At 32.2% G+C, this 22762-nt stretch overlaps 1 protein-coding gene across 1 annotated transcript in view; it reads right to left on the bottom strand.

Annotated features, from left to right (window-relative positions):
* Positions 1-7221: 7221 nt before the first annotated feature.
* LOC129225865 (protein RFT1 homolog) overlaps positions 7222-22762 on the bottom strand; it is a 58111-nt gene continuing 42570 nt past the window's right edge. The window contains exons 11-14 of the mRNA XM_054860387.1: positions 19104-19209; positions 18426-18554; positions 11548-11668; positions 7222-7410 (exon numbers count right to left, since the gene is read on the bottom strand). Coding sequence (XP_054716362.1) covers positions 7246-7410; positions 11548-11668; positions 18426-18554; positions 19104-19209 — 521 coding nt within the window. The 3' untranslated portion in view covers positions 7222-7245. The remainder of the gene's footprint in view (positions 7411-11547; positions 11669-18425; positions 18555-19103; positions 19210-22762) is intronic.

The raw sequence follows: 22762 nt of genomic DNA, 5'->3' as shown, positions 1-22762 counted from the left end.
TTTGGTGATGGTAGGGGATCTGGGGGCTTTCCTTCGGTAATTTATCTGCACTATTGTTTTAAAAACACATTTTTATCTACATTTGGAAACGAAAGGGGAAACGTGAAAATATTCCGAACCGAAATATTTTTCGGGACTAAAATTAATTTTAGGGAAGGAAGGGTCTTGAGGTTCTCAAACCCATATTTCAAAAAGCACAATTGCTATCTTTGGTGATGTTAAGGAAACTAGGAAGTTTCGGCGGATCTTTCTGGATATTTTTCGATATTAATACCTGAAAAATACAACTAAAGACGTTTCTCCACCTCTCGACGATTGATGGGGGATGCCCTCGCCGTAAAAAGTTACATAAGCCAAGCAGTTCTCCTTCAGATTTTTTTAGAAATTGGAAGTAGCAAAATCGTAATTTAAGCATTGTTTGATATTGATGGGACAAAGAGCGCACAGGGAGAGCTTGCCCTCACGAACTGTTTTTTGAAACTGAAGTCAATTTCAGGCTAGTTTAGGCAGGAAGGGTTTGGTGGCTCCGCTTAACCGTCTAAAAACGAAATTTTGAGCTGTAGTGATTACATTAAGAAAAGGGGTCCTCCCCGAAAGTTCTTCGAAACTAATGTTTGAAAAACGCAATTTTAGTTTGTTTTTGAATGAGAGGGGGTGGATTTAGGGGCCTCTCTAAAGACGCGAATTCATACTATATCTTTGGTAGAAATGTTAGGGAATGGATTTCGGGGCCCTTCATTTCCAAAATTTCAAAAAAGAAATCCGAAAAATGCCATTGATCAATTTTTGATGACGTTAGGAAGGGCTGTCCCCAGAAAACACATTTTGGATTTTGGAGTCATATCATTTTTCGGCTATGTTTGATTAAGTTGAGGTAGATGGGACGAATAAGAGACTTAATTGGGTTCTTAAGATCGGTGGTTGAACCAACGAAGTTTTCCGAAATTAAAGTCCTAAAAACGCAATTTTAAGCCTTCTTTTGTCTTGTCAAGGAGGTCATGGCATCTTTTTGGATCTTCGTTTTGGAGCCACACTTAAATTTGCTATCCGGGGCAAGGGCCCTGTCCTCCTACCTCCTACCTGATCTGAAACTGGGCAGTTCATTTGTGGTTTTAATTAGTTCATTTGTGAATAACAGTTCATTTGCTGTAAAGGGAGAAAATTACAAAAATTTTAGTTTATTATTCATATATGTCTGGCTCTCAAGAGAGTCACAATTTTCCATTGTCTCTCCACGCATCCACGATTGTTGGTCACAGAATTTGTTGTTTGAAGTGCTTGCAAGATAATCTGATCAGCATATTTTTTTATTATTATTATTACTATTTTTATGAAATATGTCTTCATTGTTTAGGGTCTATAAAAGATAGGGGTTAATCATTATTGGCTGCCCTCTGTGCTCCTTTTAGAAGCACCTTTTCAGGATTCAGGTGGGTGCCATTTCTTTAATTGACTCTCCCCTGTATACATGCTTGATTACTGGTTCTGTCCCAATTTTGAAGGGAAATGAGCAGTTGTGAAAAGAGTAGATAATTAACAGACAATGGACCAACACAATGCGCCCTAACATTCTATTTTTCTTAAACTATTATGACGACTTATGCTATGCTGTCAGGAAATTGGCACTAACTTTGACAATTGAGCATTTAAAGTTCAGCATATTTTTTCGACTTTTTATAAGTTTTGCTTGATTGAAAGAACTATATGATGCGAACTGCGGCCTCCGCTTGTTTTGGCCGCCCCTGTGCGGTGCACACCTGCTAGAATCGGCCCTGGCTCTGAAAACGTAATTTAAGCCAACCTTCGATGAAAGATGGGGGGGGGGGGGCTCGCACACTGAAATGCTTTGTAATATTGAAGCACTAAAAGTTAGATTAAAGACGTTTTTCGATGAAGTTGGTGAGAGAGAGAGCGAGAGGGGGGCATTCTCTCGAAAAATTTCGATCTGTGTAGAAAATGCAGTTTTAGAAGATTTTTGGTGATGTTATTGGGTGGAGAGATTCGGATTCCTCCGCCGGCAAATTGTCAAAATTGAAATTCAATTAACGCAATCACAGGCGATTTTCAATACTGTAAAAGGGGTAGGAGGTTTGAGAGATCTCCTGCGAAATTTTTTTTGAATTGAAGCCTTAAAAATGAAATTTTTGAGGAGTTTCGGTAATATTAGGAGGAAGATAGGTTTGGGGAACCTGAGGGAGTTTTTTTTTTCAAATTAAAGTCCAAAAGATGAAATTTATTCAACTTTGAATGATGAAGAATGATTAACTGAGAGGGCGCTACTCGAGGGTTACGTTCGTAGCACTTTCATGGTTTATTGAAATTGCAGTCCTAAATTCTCATGTGTAAGCCATCTTTAATGACGTTAGGTCATTGGATGGGGTTTGAGAACGTTTTCACGGGATTTTTTCAAAACCTAAGTTTTAAAAACTCACTTCCGGGCCAACTTTGGGGACGTAAAAAGAAAGGTTTGGAGTTCCCACTCTTCCGTTTCTCTACGTCCATATCATCATTTTAAATTTTAATTATAGATAAACATATTGCGGTTAATAATTTCTTCCAATTTTCCTTCGCCAAACACGATTATTTGCTTGGATTTTCCATAGTAAAATTTTCAATTTCCAGCCTAGTATTTATGTTTTCTTGTTTCAAGCGTCTGCGGCTCTAGAAAAAGAACTTTTAACATTTTGAACGGATGTGTTAATTTTCTGCAATACTTAAAGTCTTATTTACTCCACTTCATTTTATTTTAAATGTGCCTCCTTGTCTCTTGATCAAGCTTTGATTTATTTACGATTTTTACGTTCAAACTATTGGAATTCATGTTACTAATGCGTTCATCATGTTACTTTTGTTGCAGGTCCTCCCTCCTCCCATTGTGCTAATTTTATTCTATGACAATTCTTTAATTTGAGCCAGGCCCCAAGTTTCCAATGAGGCAGAAATACCCACTTTAAGGCCAAGTGAATATTGCACTATTTTTTTTTTTTTGCATTAAAAAATGTTTGAAGCATACATTTCCGTGGCCCTTACTTAGATAATCTTAATAAAAGAGAATCATGGATGTTCCTAAATTTTATTTTAAGATAACATTTTCTATTCAAATTTTACAGAAAAAATTGGTTTGTCCTATTATTTCAATTGTTCATTCGTAATTACTATTTCATTTTTTTTAAACAACGAAGAGTTTCCCTTTTCTTAGTTTGTTGCATCACTAAAATGAAACTGGCGGCTCCACTTCCGAAAAACTGGGGGAGGGGGAGTAGCACTCCCCTCCCCCCTTGGCGACGGCCTAGTATGACGGGTGAAAATTGCTTCTACATTTGAACAAAGTCATTACCTGTTTGGCGATATTTTGACAGTAGAAATTTTAAACCTAACTCCATTGGATTAACCCTGAATTCCAGTGGATAGCGTTCATTGTTGACCATTTTTACGTTTCTTTATTCTCCTAAAATCAGTCTTTTACCAGTAAAACAGTTAAGTTGTTGGATTCAGTTCAGCCCTGTCGCAATAAAGCATTTCTCTGCATGTCAAATATTACCAAAATTTTATCTAATTATCATGCCGTGGCACGAGTTTCATTGTGAATGATGTCAGCGTTACTCGATCATTGGCTATTATATGTATGAGGATTTCAATAAATTTCCACTGCCTTGAGTTTCTTGAATATAAAAACAGAAAACATACAAAATATTTGCAATTGTGCATTGAACATCTGAGAATTTTAACTTGTAATTTTACCTCAACTTCTATTAATTAAAATTAATTTTTTTAATTCAACTGAAATTAATAAACTATTTTAAAATTTCCAAAACCACACATGACACATAAAAATTGAATGCACATTTCTTTGACAACATTGCAAAATTCATGTTAAAAATGGTTCTCTTCTCGACTAAATAAAACTAAAATTGCTTACTAAAAAGAGATAGTACTTTTTGGATGTACCAGCATGAAAAGAAAATAAATGCAGTGAAAACCCTCAAATGCGGACATATAAATCCCGGCAGCAAGACATTAAGCCCGATGTATTATAAGCCTCTCCCATACGGACATTCTCAAATACTTACACCGACATTACGCTGGGATTCTATTTCATTTATATATTTGTTTTTGCAAACAAGTTATTTGAGAAATAAAATATTAAAATTTATGAATAAATGAATTAAACATTCGTAAGTTTGTTACAATTATAAAGTCGATGAAAACCACTTGATTTACAGAGGTCTGCAGGATAGAACTTTCTCTTAACGTACAGAAAGCTCGCTGTATGTGAGAAATTTCTTAAGACTCTTAACCACTTTGCTTAGAGCTAGCATAGATGGCACGAAATTGAAACCTGTTGTCAACTGAAAAGCTGAAGAACCTCAGTGCTTTAAAGGCTTGGATTTAAAGCATTTACCAGTTCCCTGGTATTTAAATTAAATGACCTGGATGAAACCATTGAATCAATATGTCAGATTGGTTTGTAACTTTCAATAAAAAGTTTGGTAGAGAAAAAAGACATTGCAATTAACCATTTAAAAGACTATATAGAGACCATCTTCTTGTTAGCAAACACAGTGTCGAAATATTAATTAATGGATGTTGAAATATGGCCTTCAAAATTCATTACAAATAGCAAGGTTTAAAGCATTTGAACAATAAGACAAAAAACGTTATAAACTAGAAGAGCAGTATTCAAAACTGTTGATGTTTTGGCTGCAATCAGCTGGGTAAAGGTAAAGTATTTATAAGCTCGGAGGGAATTGAAATTGAAACAATAGTGTGTTGCTTTCGTCACGTTGGATTCAAAGAATGATATGTCAAAGTACATCGAGCAGGGCAATTGATGTAATATAACCAGATAAGGTTGAACTAATCATTATTACATCAATATTCAAAATTATAAAGTAAATTAAAAAGTTATGAAGGCGTTAATATGTATAGTATAAAGAAATTTATGTGTGTGTTGAGAGTACAAAATAAACAAAATTATTAAACCCTTGTCCTACACCACTCTATTATGGAGAAGACTGGTTTTTCCGTTAGTGTCCATCCTGAAGGAAATTTACTGTATTGTGTTTTGTGAAATTTTTGGACTGCTTTTGAAGTTCATAACTACTCAAATTGGTGGCTTAGTCTGCGAGGGGCAGGTTGGGTATGAAAGAAATGCTGTGCAAAAATCCAACATTATTGTTATCTCTCTTGCAATTACATTTTGTTGTCCCAAAGCAGCTGTCACAAGTTTCACCAAAAACACTTGCAGTTAATAAGTAGCATAACAGCAAAAAGGTTGAGATCTTCGAGGCAAACGGTTTTTTCATGTTAAAAACATTGAGAGCTATTGAAAAATTCTTTTTCTCTTGAATTGGAACAAATTTTCATGACCCCGCTTTAAACAACATATTTTTTTTCCGTGACCCTCCTCTAGAACATACCTGTTTTTTTCGTGACCCCTCTTGATAGCTTGTGTCCTCCACCCAGTCATAATCAATGACCACTTCCTTAATTTCCTAGTCCTTCTAAGTCGTTATTTCGCATAAGTGGTCAAAAACTTTTGGTCCCTTGAGGGACGACTTAACAAGGTTTTAATGTACTAATATTTTTGTGAATTTTATTCTAATCGCTAATAGTAATATAGTGTCATAAAAGCATTCATTACAGAAGTATTTTAGCAAGTCTGAACTTTTTTTGTTGAAAAATTGGATGCGGAGAAACCTTGTATCTAGCGATCTCTTAAGTCAGTCTGTTGAGAGTTTGTTATATCGGAGTTTGACAGTAAAACAATCATGAATGTAGCATTTACGACACATAATTCAGAATATGGTTACACAATATGCAGTCAGAGACTTCACTAAGGATTTCGAACTGTTAGCCAGTAAATTAGCCAAATTTCAAAAGTCTTAGTCAAAGACTAACTTTTACTCATTTTTATGTATTTTTGTCTGCAGAAATTTTTAATCAGAGAGTGAAGTGTAACTTAATTTTTGACAATTTTTTGCGGATAAAGGTAGGGGTCAATCCAGGAATTTTTGTCCGTTTTTAGGAATTTTGTTAGAAAAAAAAATCTAAATTAAGTAGTTTTTTGACAAATCATATAAGGTAGTGAGAAGCAAAGGAATGCAAGAGGCAAAATCAAAAATTTGGAAATAACCAGTACAAATGGTTAGTAAATCCCTCCTCTGTCTTGGGGCAAGAAATAGTACTAGTAACCCTGGTAGATGCTGCTGTACAGCATGATTTAGAAAAAAATCAATGAAACCCTATGTAGGATGTATTCTTTATATGTGTTTTACTCAAAACTTGAAAATGTCAACTTACATCCCTTTGCTTCTCACTGCAAAAAAATTAAATTCTTTTCCCTTTAGAATACTAAAAATAAATGATACATTAAGCTATTTTACGGAAGAAAAAAGGATTTAATCAAGCAACAGTATCTGATTTCTCGCAGCATGCACTTCAGACTCGCTTGCATGCACTTTCTGTTCGAAATTTATAGAATGGCCAAGAAACATGATTATTCATACTAGTACAGTCAAAAGGGAAAAATTGTTAAAAACAACTTAAAGTGATATTTATCATTTTTTAATAACTTTGAGAGTAGAACCGCCAACAATTTCTACTCGGTAGCCACGCTCCACACTCGATATCCCTTTAATCAGTGAGAGGCGCAAATCAAGAGGTAAGAGGCAAACATCATCCTTCTTCCAATTCTAACACGTGTGCGCACACCCCACTCTGCTCGGAGTGGCTAGATCGTCGGAGGATAACAACTTTCAGTGACTGTTAATCTGGGAGTTTTGTGAAAGGTCTGTTTTTAAGGGTCGGAATTTTGTAAACAGACCTAATTTTTTTTTGTCTAGATTGACCTTTGAAGGGAGATATTTTTCTTTCTATGGAAATTTCGTTGAACTTTCTGTTTGCCAATAAATTCACCAAATTCTAATTTTTTAAAGCTGAATTTACAATTTTACCGCATTGGCAAATGCTTAATGCGGTCCCTGGCAGTACCTTTCATTTGTATTTTTTTACTTTTGACCATTGTAAATTGTATAATGGTATTTAAAGATGACATCCTTAGGTTAAGTATTTTTGAATACACAAAAGGAATCTCTTGTCTATTGAGTATACACAATTAGGTAAAAATAGGGTCGAAATATCTTTTAAATCTCTACAGCTTTGTGTTTAAGAAGAACAAATTAAGTGTAACAAAAATAATTTTTAATATTTCACAAGATACATAGCTTCATTATTATATTTACATTAATTAGATTTTGATTTTGCTTTATTTTGCCATTGTTCATAAATAAATAACACTAAACTTCTTTCTCGAAACCATATAGATAAAAGTGTGATGAAAACGCAACAGATGCCTATGATAAAATGCCAAATCCAGAACTGAATTCCCTTGCTACAGCAAAGATTTGCCTGAAATCAAAATTTGAATTCCTTGAGTAAATTAATAGGTTATAGAGCTTGAAATATGAACAACAAAAATTCTTTCAACTATTAAACATGATATTTCAAAAATGATACTACGAAATATATAACTACAAAAAATGATATAATATTTTGTCATGTAAGCAGATATCAATACATGACCAAATAGTAAAAGCAATTGAACTCTGTTAACACGAAATGTCAAAAATCCAAGAATTTGTTCGTATAAGTCATTATTCATATCAACTGTGAATGAGTGATACTATGAAAAAATTAAGAAAAATGCTTACTTATATTTCAAAAATATTACTACTAGTATATTCAGAAGAAAAAAAAATCACTTATTTCTTATAAATGAATGTTATTGGGAAATATTGAAAAAGGAAGATAATAATTCACAATTGCGGAGTAGGTGGTAATCCAAAATTGAAGATGAACAGTTTTATCTCTGAGTAAATTAAAATGTCCATGGGTAAAGAAATGTACAGACTTTATTTTCTATGTAAATGTTTAATATTTTCTTTTCGGCACACAATGGGACTTTAACTACCTAAGAAAATGTTGAAGTATTTCTAAAAAAGAAAATTACAGTATTCAACAAGTAAAGAAGTCAGAAATTTTTGTTCGCTATGCTGAGACATTTAAATTAACATATATGGCGAGTTCCAAGCGTAACAGAGGGAACATCAGACACAGATTTTGCTTCAAAAAATAACATAACACTTTTTAAGACAAAAAACGGATAAATCTGTTATTTTAAAGAACAATGCTTAGTAAATTGACCTAAAATTGAAATTCCATTCTCATTTAACCTCCATAATTAAATTAAATGGGTATGTAACAGAGGGGACAGAAAATGTCTACACAATCTCACATTTTTTTCTATAATTTATGTAAAAGTCTGTGAATTGGAGCTCTTTAAAAAAAACTTGGTATTTTTTCCTAAATCAGAATATTTCAAGGTAATAATATCATCCATAAAAATGTTTAAGTCAAAACCTCATTTAATATGAATGTGAAAAGTAGAGTGTAACAGAGAGGATAACTTACGAATTTGTACTGCATTTACAACAAAATATCAAAGTCAAAAATAACATCTGTTGCTTAAACATGGAGTAGGTAACAGGGTTGTTATTATATCATGAAATCTAAACACATGTTGCATCATTATCAGGGATGTTCAGGAGTGAGGGGGGGGAGGTTCACATTGGTGCAAGTTGCACCATTAAAACTTTGAGGGGGATATTTTTAAAGGATTTTTGTTCTCATTTTGGGGGAAGGGTGCTTTGTAGCATTTGAGGATTTATGCCATCAACCTCGGGGGGGGGGGGGGGGGGGGGGGGGCGCAAGAAATTTTAGACGAAGCTTATGTTTAATTTTAGCATGTTTATAAATAAAGTTTTACTCATATGAGGTAGAACTAGAGGTTATTCAGGCCAAATATTAGGGATATTTTAGAAAAAATCATAAAATAATTTAATCTTCAAAATTGATCAAAATCTTGAAAACCGAAAAATACTAGTAAGAAAATAAAATTTTAGAAAAAATACATGTTTAATTCATTCAAAATTGCTTTACAAAGCAAAAACAGTTCAATTCTGCATTCATTCCACAGTTGGATGATATAAAAGGCGAGAGGGAATCAAAACTAAGAAGTGAAGTTTTTTAAAAAAGTAATTGACAATTTTTTTAAACCACCAAATTTGCCCTCGATTTCACGGTTCAAATTTAAGATAAATTTAATAAAATAAGAATTGTGGTTAATACAATAATGGATGCATGGGTAAGCGGACTCAAACATCATGTACTTGCATAGTAATATACCAAAGTTCATTACGGGAGAGTGTTGTGCCTTGTGACACTTTTCATATTTTAATATTTAACGTCAATTATTTGAATCAAATTTAAAACCAAATAGTCACATTAAAATACCCCAGCATACTTCTATGCAATATATATAATATACTTTTTTCAAATTCAGAAAGTTTGAAAATAAAATGTTGACAGCCATTTAAAGTAAAAGTTCAAAGCTGTCCCAAGGTAAAGCATCCTATTGTACGTAGGGACACATCCTGTTGTACCATGGGAAAGTCTTCATTATTCAGGAAACAGCCATATCTTAAACCAATTTTGCACCATAAAAAAAAATCATGGTAGTGAGTTAAATCATGAATATTTAATAATAAATTATAAATAATGAATGATTATCTAACATTAAATGTGCTTAAAAAAATCCATCATATTAGAACGTTGTTCCATGTTAATAAACATATCTTAATTATTAAGAACCATACATGTGTTGTACCTTGGAATGTGTCCTAAGGTACCAAATGTTTGGCTGTGCCAAGGTACAATCATCATATGGTTTAAGAAAAACCAAATCGATGGTCAATCTAGATGCACTATCAAAATTTTCTCTTTTGTAACAAAATAAAATTCAGTTGATTAAATTTAAAAATACAAAGACAGAAAATGAAATAATAATGAAGAAAATATTTACTTTTGAGTAACAAAATTTGCTTTCTCTTCCAAAATCATTAATTTTACTCATTTGATTTTGATTTTTACTGTGGCACCATTTAGTGGTGAAGGTTACTATTAGATATTATAAAAATATGGCTACTAAAATAGATTCTTAGAAATTAGCAGTATCTCAAAATACAAATGTCCCAAGGTACATCACTTTCTCCTTTGTAAAGTGATGAGATGAGTCTCCAAAATTTTTTCTTAAAAATACATATAACAGTAGGATAAATTTTTAAAAATCAGGAAGTTTAGTAGCAGCAAAATTTAAGGTTTTTTAAAAAATTAGATTGGGGCAGACAGGCTTGCCCATGTGAACCCCAAGCGGCATCAAAATCCTGGTGGAGAAAATGGTTGTAATAAGCTGTTAGAATGAGAATGTCAGTTTCTCTGCTAAAATCCCTTCGAGCAAATAGATTCATTTGTTCCACTGTCTTCAGATTATCTGAACTCTAAGGAAAGATAACTTTAAGGGGGAGAAGAAAACTTTAAGGCCACTTATTAGCAGAATAAAAAATAAGGAGTTTTTAAGGAAATAGTTGTAAAATTTCAGGAATTAAAGATCCTTATTTCCATTTCTTAAAAAGCAGTGAGTTAGTAGGGAGCATACAAGCCCTAATGCGATCAAACACTGAAGAAACTGGTTTAAACAAGATGTTATTACTCATTTATTCATTCCCAGAATCCCTTATGAACATTGTCAGCAAGTGAGATTTTATTTTAAAAATCCAATGTCAAGTTGTAACAGAGAGGACATTCTAGCTATGTCCCCTCTGTTATTGCTATATTTCTTCTAATTAGTAAAAATTTATAAAAACTGTAACAAAATATGATTAAACTATTAAATTTTACTGCGCATACTTATTTTTAAGTTTGCAATTCTTAAATATTTTGCATAAAGTGAACTTATTTAAAATTTTGTAACACAGGAGACAAATTAACTTCTGGAAAGCTTTTTAATTTTAAAAAATAAAAATATTTGTTGAATGAAGAAAATCACTGCTTACATATGCTCAGAAACAATGAACATTCATGTGTAAAATAAAACTGTAAGAAAATCACTATATTTCAAACATTTATTGCTATTTTAAAAAGCATCATTTTCAAAGTGAAAAATAAAAATCACAATTGCCTTTAATCATCTCAAATTTTAAACATAACTATGCAACAACCATTCAATCCAGGAACTTCAATAAATTTCCTTCAAAATAGTAGCGTACATAGACTTTGATGTGCCCCCCCCCCCTGCATGATTTATAAGTGCACTCTTTCCCCATAAGAATTTTTTTTAAAAATTTTAACATAGTGTTTTTTTCAGAATGTGCTCCCTCATACTTCTTGCCCCCCCCCTCCACCCTACTGTGTCGCAAGGGTGCTATGTACACCACTGCTGAGGTAGTGTCTTGGATGCCTTGAGAATGCTTTATTTGCAAGAACATTAGAGTTTTAATTTTGAAGTTTATTCATTAGTTATTAAATTATAATTGATAATTAAATGGAATTTCAAATTTTTAGCAAATGCTCAATCAGTAAGTTAGAGGACACTTTTACTAGACTGTCAAAATATAATGGCAATTTCTTTTTTAAAAATTCATCAAATACCTCAGAAATGGATGTAACAAGAAACGAAAATCCTAAAATTAACATCACAGCAGGATTTGGGATAACCTTGGAAAAGAGCTGGGTCCATGACATCATAAAATACTTCTTTATGTAGAACAAACTGCAAAAACAGAAAAAGAGAAGTAAAACTACTTTATACAGTATGACAGAATTTCCATTTTTCCTAGATATTATAAAAATCTACATTACACTTTTAACCCATTTCTCACATAATTTGGATTTTAGTGTTACAAAGGTTTTGAATACAGTTTTACACAGTATAACATTACATTATACTACATTTTATCAGCTCACTGTTTTTGCATTTATTTGAAATTGTTAAAGTAAAAATCTAAAATGTTCTGATTTTTGGTCGTTGTTTGTGAAGAAATTTCAGAAATTTTTGGGCACTATTATAAAATATTTGTGTTAAAATGAATATTATGTGTGAACAATAATGTGTATCACCCCTGACTTTTCCATTTCCTCCAGGTTGTTTTTTAGAAAATTTCAGGTTACTTGCTTCATTCTAAATTAAGTTTAAATAACAACAGTGGCAGCTCGTGCCTTGAAAAAGTGAGGGGGCCAGATGATATGTGCACTCCCCCCCCCCCCCCCCGAGGTTTTTGAAAAAAAAATTATTATTCTTTTTTTTTTTGTAAATATGTTTAAAATGTTTCTCAAAATAATTATTTGCGTTTAAAAAGAAAAATAAATCCATTTTAAGCACAGGACAAGCTATGAAATACTTAAACTACTAAGTAAATCACGAAAGATATTAATATCATGTTTATGTCCATGATAGCCGGCAGGGTGGTGCACTTTCTCCCCTGACTTTCAAAAATCAAATTTAATTAATCAGATAGGGAAAAGCTACTAAATACATGACGAAATTTATTAATCTCACGTTTATATCTAGTACGCTTTCCGGCACTGCAGTACGTCTCCCTTGCAGCACCGGTAAAGGGCTGCAAGGGAGGCACTTTTACCCCCTGGCTTTTCAAATAAATAAATTTTAAAAAGTAATATTAATCTAATATTTTTAAAGTAATATTATCTAATCTTTTTATAACTAATTATTTTGAATGAGTAAAATTAATTTTATTTTAAGCAAGGCAGATTTACAAAAGTGCAAAAATATTATCATCAAAGAAATCTGTAAAAATTATAAATTAATCAACTTTAAAACAAAGATGAAAATTCATCTCACAGAATACACTTTAAAATAAATAAAATATAAATAGACAAACTAATTTTTAAAAAAAACTAAAAATAAATAAATTAAAAACCAAGTTGAGAAAAAATTCTAAATTTACATGCGGGTGTGCCCTTCTGCATATAAATGTGCCAGCGCCCATGGGCCAGATTCAAAGTTTATATGCAGACAAAGAAAAAAATTATCAGACTCTTTTTGTTTTCCTCCAATAATTGATAGCATTTTCTCACATTTTCCTTAAAACAACATGATGCATTAATTTCAAACAAGTAATAATTTCTGTGTAACAATTGGAAGACATTTTTTGAATTAAAAAAAACAATCTTGTAACGATCTATGCACACATGTACATACAAACAACACACAAGAGTAGCGCAACTAGAAAATAATTTTTAAAGGGAGGGGGGGGGGGGGGGGGGGGAGAAGGGCACAATCGGAAAAAAAATCTCATCAATTTGTTTTATTTGATTTGCTCATCAAATTTCTCAATTTTGAAACTTGTAGTTTTTAAAACGCAATTTTAGACGGTCTTTGATACGGAAAAAGAACGGTACAGGGGACTCCGCATAAATTTGTAGAAATTGAAGCCTTAAAACGCGGTCATGGGCCAAATTTATTGAAGTTAGGGTAAAGGATGGAGCTTAGGGACTCTCCCTAATTGTTCTTTTTTAAAAATAAATATAAATCAATTCTTAATCCTCCCTCCAATTTTTCAAAATTGCATTTCCAAAAAGGCAGTTGTAGAGGAACTTTGAAGATTTTTATGAGATGGAGTTCTGGAGCTCTCTTTTGGAATTTTTTTCAAAATTGAAGTCCTAAAATCGGTTTGAAGGAGAAAAAAAAATCTTTGTATAATCCGCGGCGGCGTATAACAGTGGCGGATTTACTAGGGGGCAGTGGGGCAATCAGGGTGGCGACAGGAACTGTGAAAAAAAGTTCCCGACTTTTCCCTGATTTCCCTGATTAAGTTAACCAAATTTCCCTGATTTACGTTACCAATGATAATGGTTTCCTTTCTTTGCTCTACTTGAAATCCATTGTATGTTTGTATAAAATGCAGTATTTTAAACGTTTTAAGTTGTGTAAAGTTGTTGAACTAAAGATATATTTTTAAAAGACGCTACTTTTCTAATAAAATGGTTTAAAAAACATATCAAGTCAATTTTTTTCGGAAAAAAAATCCCTACAAAACAGTATATTAATTTTTTTGGAAAGATTATAGAAAATTAAAAAAAAAAAAAATACTTTACTTCCAGAAACCACTTAGCATAAGAATTTTAAAAATATATTAAAATCACTCTTAAAAACATATGTGTATTTATCATAGAACTAAAAAGTAATTAAAGTTATTTTGAACTAAATTTTCACAGTATAATAATGTGAAATAAGCCCTGGTTAATGGGCGGTAATTTACTGAGTATAATAATGGTTGCAAGAATAACAAGTAATAGTGAAAGAATAGAAGTAATGTAGTTATTCTTACAAAACTAATTGACATATTTATGCAAAACAGATGAAACCATTTGACAACCATTCATAGGGAGCTTTTTCTCTAAACATGAACATAGGTTTTAATGAATGAATACAGCATTTTAACAATAAAAAAAATTAAGATATTTACTTAAGTACACAAGTTAACTCTATTTCAAATGATTTCAGCATGTAATGAAAATAAATCTTAGATTGCTTTTGTAACAAACAACTTTGAAAAGCAAGGAAAAAAAAAACAGAAAAAAAAAGCAATTTGTTAATTTCAAAATATATAAAAGAATACAATTTGGTTATAAAATAAAAGAATCATTTAAGTCTGAAGAAAAGAAAACCTTTATAATCTGCGGCGACAAAAAATAGTATCAACGGCAAAAAACGAAGTTTTTTTTATTGAAAGTTCAATTTTAGCAATTAAATTAAAAACGTGAAGAAGTAATAACTTTTAAGCTTTTATCAGTATTAATTCAAAAACCAAAGATTCCTTTTTGAAATCGTGATTACAGTTCGCTAATTCAAGACAATGGAATAAAGGCAAAGGAGCTAGGCATTAATGAGGGCTTCCTCTTTGCATGTATGGTTGTTTATTTTACGTAGCATTGAAAGCGTGAAAGGAAATTTCAAGCTAGGTATAATGAACTTAACAGACACAGAAGCAATCTTAGGAAGTTCATCCTGTGGTTAATAAGTAAGATTCAATACTTTGATGTTGTGGAAAAAGATGCACAAATATGGGGCAGTGTATAATCGCAACTCATTAATTTTACTTTTTTTTTCTTTTTTGAACAGATAATTAGCGGAAAATGCGTAGGTAATTAGAGTACTTAAGTTTGTAAAGCAAAAAAAAAAATATTTTTTTCTTCATAAAATTACTTTTCCCTGATTTTTTGTTATTTTTTCAAAATTCCCTGATATTTCCCTGACTTTTCCCTGATTAATAAAGTTCCCTGACTTTTCCCTGATCTCCCTGATTTGTCGCCACCCTGGGCAACTGCCCCCTCTGCAATCGTCATGTTCTAAACAGAATTGAAGGTATTATGTACTAGCAATCGCTACGAATTTCAATCAAGTACATTCCACAAATTTGCTTTAAAATAAGTTCAGACAGTTAGTGTAGTTGAGGGTGGACAGCGTTACCCATTTTTTTGTTTGAACTAAGCTCACCTCTCCCCCCTTTTTTGAAATTTAATAATTTTTGAATTTCTATATGTGTCTTCCAAAATTTTTCTTCAATGGACTACACTATACTGGTATGTACCAAAGGGGAGAATTTGACATTTCAAGGGGGTGATAAGTCCGTGAGGGGCGATAGGGGGTGATTAGTATTTAAAAGACAGGATAAAGAGGGGGCAATCGACTCCCTTCCCCCGATATAACGGGTTTTTGGCGGGGGGAGGGGAAGGAATGGCTTTTACGCTTTTCAACCACCACTCCCTTGAATAGACTGTAAATCCACCCTTGGCGTAAAATACGATGCAAAAAATTAAGTTTTGATTTAACATACAATTTTAGCAACTAAATTACAAACATGAAGAAGTGATAACTTTTAAGATATATTCAAAACTAATATAAAAATAATCTAAAAGAAATTAAAGATTTCTTCTCTAAATTGTCATTATAGTACGCTAATTACTTGAAGACAAAGAGTCAAGAAAGGAGCAAACGGTCAAATCTTGTGCAAATGTAGGCTTCTTCCTTTACTCTATGTTGTTTATTTTACATAGCCTGAATCGTTTTGGAAGAACATTCAAGCTATGTAAAATAAACAAGATACAAGCAGAAAAAGAAACACACACACAGATAATATGCGGCAGCATATAATCTGCAGATCATTAATTTTAAACTTTTTAATCGGTAATCTGCAGATTATGCGCGGAAAATACTGTGTACAGTCCTTTCTTTCTTTCTTTTTTTTTATTTTAATTTCAAGAACGTACGCACGAAAAAAAAAGGAAAATAAATAAAAAGTTATAAATTATTGTCTGAAAAGTTATAAATTACTGTCTGAAATTTGGGGGTCAGAGGGGGCCCGGGCCCCCTCTGGCCCCTCTCACGAGCCGCCACTGAATAGCAATATTTTCAAAATAATTAAAATCGTTTCAAGTGGCAATGTGGAAGAACTAAAAAATTTTCCCTTTAAATTTAAAAAAATAATCTTGTTTTTTTTTCTTTCTTTTCTCTCTTAATATTTTTAAAACAATTAGTTCAAAATCGTTTTAACTCGTTTACTACTTGTTGAAAACAAAGAACCTTCAACTTATTTTAGCATTTTTTCGATGTCACGTGTCATGCGTAATATTAGCGTTTTCCTGTAATCGAGCAGCAATCTCTTACCATCCGCTTTGGGTTTACAATCTTCTTTTTTTTCTTATTGGCATATAGCACAAGACATATTGAGCAAAATAAAAAAGCTATTTTTCACTATAAATATGATTAAGTTGTTGCATCAATCGGCATACCTTACAAAAATTAACATCCGCCAATCATAGGTCAATGCCAATAATCATCAGTTTTTTTTTCTGTCATATATTAAAGGATGCTTACATTAAAACTAAAATTTTTCTTTTATAGATAACAACTATTTTTTTTTAATTCATAGTTTATTGCACATTTTATGTTACTTTCAATAGTTTACATTGAGATTAACATCCCATTCTGTTTTTGGAAATATACTTCTACTTCCATAGTGCTAACGACCAAATATGGTGACTAAGTGAAAATTTTAAGATAATAAGCATATTTTTGAATTTGTAGCATAAAAGTAGTCATAATTTTCTTAAAATCCTGAAAACACTACAATTAAAAGAAAATAGTCAGTGTTTAGCACATAAGTGTCTGAATCACTTAGAATAAAAAAATGTTCTGAAGACAAAATTTTGCATTTTGCCATAAAATAATTACGAATTATTCAAAAACAAGGAATATTTCGCGTTGTTTTCAATAGTTTGCATTGCACGAAACATCCAATGCCGGTTTGGGAAACTTAGGCACTAAAACAGTCTTGTGTACTTCCATCTTGGGAATGACCAAATATGGCGGCTAAGCCAAAAAATTAGAAGTAGTTTTTTGAAATTTTAGCATGAAAACAATTTAAAATAACAAATCTTCATGAAACTACAATTCAGTTGGAAAGTTTTTAGCACATTTGCATCCAAGGCAATGAGGACAAAATTTAAGAACAAAATTTTACATTTCTCAAGAAAATTTAAAATAACAATAATATATATATATATATATATATATATATATATATATATATATATATATATATATATATAAAAGAAAAAAAACAAAACAATTTCATCAATTTTCATCAGTTTGCTTACAATGAAAACACCCAATTCTGCTTTGTTTTCAGAAACATTGGCATTTAAGGATCGCGTCTACTTCCATCTTGTGAGTGACCAAAAACGGCACGTAGCAGAAAAGACTTTCCAATCAAAAAACGATTTTCCCAGATCGAACTTCCCATCTTCAGGCTTGTGCTTCTGAAACAGTAAATCGTCTTCTTCCATGTTGAGTTTGTGCAGAATTCGTGTTCACCAGAGAAATTTTTTTCTTGAGAACCATTGAGGGCCAAAAATGGCGACTGCGGAAGTTTTTTTATGGGTCACCACTTTTTTAATTGCTAGCTTCATTTTGTCTCAAAAATTTTAGTTTTTTCGGGAAACATCAATAAAAATGAATATTAGATCTCATAGAACAAAATTCCCTGGGAACAAATTGGAAAGAAAAATATTTTGGGGGGGGGGGTAAATTTGGAAAATTCCTTGACATTTTTAACTATTTCATTTTCCCTGACAATTCCAGGTTTTCTCTGAGCATACGAACCCTGGCGGCATTCTGTTTTTAGATTATAAAATTTTGTGAATAATCCATTTTTAGAGTTTGAAAATTTGGAATTGGTTTTTGGAATTTGTAAGTTTATTAGAAGTCTATTTTTAAAACTATAATTTTGTGAAAGGTTTGTAAATTGACCAAACTTCCCCCCTATTTTTTGCTAAATATGATTTAATCTGAAAAGATTTCTTCTCAACAAAAATTATATTCTCAAAATAACTTTTAAAAAAAATTCCAAAATTACAATACAATAATTAAAAGAAAACAATGACAGATCAATGATAGTAATTTGCAAAATAGAAGAATAGTTAACGATATCACTAAATGTTAATACCTGTGATGGATACGAAAAGCCATGTTGATACAATTAGCAAGGATAAATCCAACTCCACCAAACAATTTTACTAAGCAGAATGCAGTAATCAGAAATCCAACAGATAGGTAAACCATGACTTTGTTGTACCTAATACAATTAAAAACATCTTGTCAATGATAACATTAATGAAACAATAGAGCATAACAATGTTATCTGTACTTTAATTTTCATTAACAAATATTTCATTGGCTACAGAATAAAACATTAGTTTTTGCAAAATAAACGGCAAAATTTATTTTCATTTTATTTTAATTTAAAGTTAAATAAAATCCTACATATTTAACAGCTGTTAGAAAAGTTGCATTAAACTAATAATACGAACAAAAGGTTTTAAAAACAAAATATAATATGGCAACTATTTATGAATATATTTCTGTAAGAAAAACTTCAACAGTTTCATTACATATTAAGGAATAATTTCTTACATAATGTCACGTCAAAGAAACAGTAAGATATCTTACAATTATTCTGAGACTTAGATGCCTTACTGGCCTAGGTATGATCTGAGGTGCCGATATGAGTATTGCCTTCCATGAGACAGATTTAATAATTCATACTTTCTACAATCGCGTTTAACCGAGTTAAACTTAAAAATAATTTTATACATTATTTGAAGATTAATAAGCATTTTAATACCTGTCAATTTGGTGCTGCTTCATAACGGAAAACTTAAAGCCTTCTGAGATGCCATTCAAGGCAAGAAAAAGAACATAAACACAGTGCCACCTCAATAAGGTCAATGCTAAAATTTGATAAAAAGTCATTAAAAACATACAAACTTGTTACTACAACAACAAGTGTAAAAAATACAAATACAAAAAAAAATAATAATAACTTATTACACTATGTTAAACCAGGCAACTAAATGTTCACTACTAGTCAATTTAGGAAGCAACCTAAGTGATGTTGGAAAATACATATTTTAAACTCTCACAATAAAATGTAGCTAAACAGTTTCCTGTTAACAACTTCTTGGACAAACTGCTGCTTAATGTATGCAAAACAGTTTCTTAAAATATTTTTTATCACCCCCCTACCTCTTGAAAAAAAAGGAACAAGATATCTTTAAAAGGGAGATGTAATATTGAGTGAAACTGAATGTCAATTTTGAAAATAAAGAGCGGTTTAAGTAAAAACTAAGTGTGCTAATTGGAAAGAAACATTTATCCACATCACATCAAACATTTTCCCCATATTAAGTAGTAGGGGAATGTGAGGCAAAGCGAAAAGGTGAAATATTTACTCGTCATTTAGCGCCACCCATCTGGTAGTATTTTAACAATGTAGTTGCACATGCAGTCCTATTACAGTCAGGAAAAAAATACTGCCGAAGATTAAAGCGTGTGATAGCAGAGACAATTTTCAAACATTGATACTCTTATTGTAATATTTGTTACAAGTCAAAAACATTTTTTTGATATATTATCTATACAAATAAAAATCAATGTCCTGAGATAACATATATATATAATATATATATATATATATATATATATATATATATATATATATATATATATATATATATATATCAACACGCAGTCAATACCGCTGATACCTCTGACTTGAAATTTGGTAGGCTTGTCCACATGATTACAAAAGTATCCATTAAGAAAGGATTTTTCGAAATATCAATTAGTTTGGGAAAAATTAATTAAAATCCCTTAATTTCTGCAAAATTTAAACCTGCAATTGAATTTTAAATCCCTTATTTTCAAAGGATTTCTTCCATTCAAATCATTATTCAGTACTTCATCCCAACTTTTGGTCAATAACAAATTTGATATTGTTTTTGTTTCTCGCGTGATTCTTTGAGGCTTTCTCAAGTCAAATAATGTTTCTGATTTTCGCTTTTACTTTTTCAAAACTGGAAACGAAATTTTTAAGAACATCATCACAGATAAAATACATAATGCATTTTAGTTTTATTTCACATCGTAAAAGTAAATGATAAAAATCAATGTCCTGAGATAACATATATATACTAGCATTCCCGTACCCGGCATTGCTTGGATAAAGAAAATCAATACTTTAAAAGGATCATTAATGACAGTTAAGGATCGGTTAAGGACAAGAACATATATATAATGAGTTCAGGGGTCCCGGGAGCCTCCAAAAGTTAGAAAAAAGTGGGAAATAAGTAATTATTATAGGGGATTTTTGTAACTAGATGAACCACAAGCACTGTTATCTCGTGCTAATTCCATTACCCGAGCAATGCCGGGTACGGGAATGTTAGTAAAATTATAAAGTTCCTGTTAGTAACATTTAAAATATTAATTGAGACCATCTAATATGTAGTGTAATATTTATTTAGTTAATATTAAGATTATTAGTATTTTAAATATTTTGCTCAAATATTCGAGTACATGAAAGGTAAAGTAGATGGGGGCAAAGTGAAATAGCTTATTTTGTTTACTCACTCAATCATTTATTAAACCTGTAGAGACGGGTAATCCAGTTGTTAAAAGCGAACATTTATTGTAAATTGCAACAAAACACATTACCATTAAAAGAAATAAATATAAATTAATCAGTTCCATCTCGGAATAATCTAACATTTACACAACACATCAATCCAGATACCGCGAGCTAGCCAACTCAGCTGGAGACTTTTAAATAAACTTTGCCAGATTTGCATGCGCTGTTTCTCTGAGTTTAGGCCATTGCCACAGACTCCCTCACCAGTCTCACAAGACCATTGGGAGACGAAAACGTACTTTGCGGCCAAACCTTGTTGTAACTCAAGGAGTCCTTGGATTGGAATCTCCAGCAATTAAAAATGCTGGTTTTAAGCGATCGATGTGAACGATCTTTTCCTTGTCGTTCACCGAAATCAAAAAGTTCTTGTCCATTCTCTTTAGGACCTCATAAGGCCCTTCGTATGGCGGCTGCAATGATTTTTTTACAGCATCTAAGCGCACAAAAACATGTGTACAGTTTTGCAGATCTTTAGGGATATAAATCCGTTCGTTGTTGACCATGCCGAATAGGGGTAGATGGACTTAGCGAGCTAATCAGTCTTTGAAGACGTGCAACGTAGTCAGGCATATTAGATAAAGTTTTTTCTTCATACAACTGTCCAGGTAACCGTAGAGTTGACCCATAAGTCAGCTGTGCCGCGGACGCGCCAAGGTCTTCACGTAACGTAGATCTGAGTCCCAACAGCACTAATGGAAGTGCTTCAATCCAATCGGATTTGTAACACATCAAAGCTTGCTTCAATGGTCGGTGCAGTCTTTCCACCAGACCGTTACTTTGGGGTCTGTAGGGCGATGTCCTTGCTAATTTTATGCCAAGCATCTTTGATAGACTCGTAAAAAGTTCAGATTCAAACTGTCTGCCCCTGTCACATGTTATCCTTTGCGGAGTACCAAATCGAGAAACCCATGACTATACGAAAGCACGAGCTACCGTTTCTGCTGTTATATCAGTAATTGGCACAACTTCAGGCCACCGCGTAAATCTATCCACTATAGTCAAGCAATACTTAAAATTTTGAACTTGTGTTAGTGGACCTATTATGTCTAAATGAATATGAGAAAATCTCTCATCCGGAACTAAAAATTGAACTAACGGGGATTTAGTATGCAAATGTACTTTAGTCTGCTGACACGGAACACAAGTTCTGCACCAAGCAGTTATATCTTTGTTTATATTTGGCCAGACATATTTGCTATCGATAAGACGTTTTGTAGCACGTATGCCGGGGTGAGACAAACCGTACATTGTATCAAAAATTTTACGCCTTAGAATTTGCGGAACAAAGAATCTATTATAATTTCCTGATGTATCACAATATAGAGATTTATCGGTACCAGACATAGGAACTTTAGCTAATTTACCACTGTACTTAATTCGTCCCTCTAAAACGTCCTGAAGTTCTTCATCCTCAGATTGTGATTTTTCCCACATTTCTATATCATCTAGAGATGAAAATGTGATCTCCGATATTCGCGATAGGCTGTCCGCAACCAAATTTCCCTTACCAGGTAAATATCTGATATCCGTAGTAAATTGAGATATGAAATCCAACTGACGGATAGTTTGGGGGGAGGATTTTTCATGTTTCCGCTGAAATGCGAAAGTTAGAGGTTTGTGGTCTACATACAAAATAAATTTCCTTGCCTCTAACATGTATCGAAAATACTGAATTGCACTATATGCTGCCAACAATTCTCTATCATAAGTTGAATATTTACATTGAGTAGCCGATAGTTTCTTTGAAAAAAAACCTAAAGGCTTGGGACCTTCGGGGGATAATTCATGCAATACACCACCCATCGCAAAATCAC

This window comes from Uloborus diversus, chromosome 7 (assembly GCF_026930045.1).
Source record: "Uloborus diversus isolate 005 chromosome 7, Udiv.v.3.1, whole genome shotgun sequence".
Lineage (NCBI taxonomy): Eukaryota > Metazoa > Arthropoda > Arachnida > Araneae > Uloboridae > Uloborus > Uloborus diversus.
Note: the sequence above shows the minus strand (reverse complement) of the source record. Positions and strands in the feature narration are given on the sequence as shown.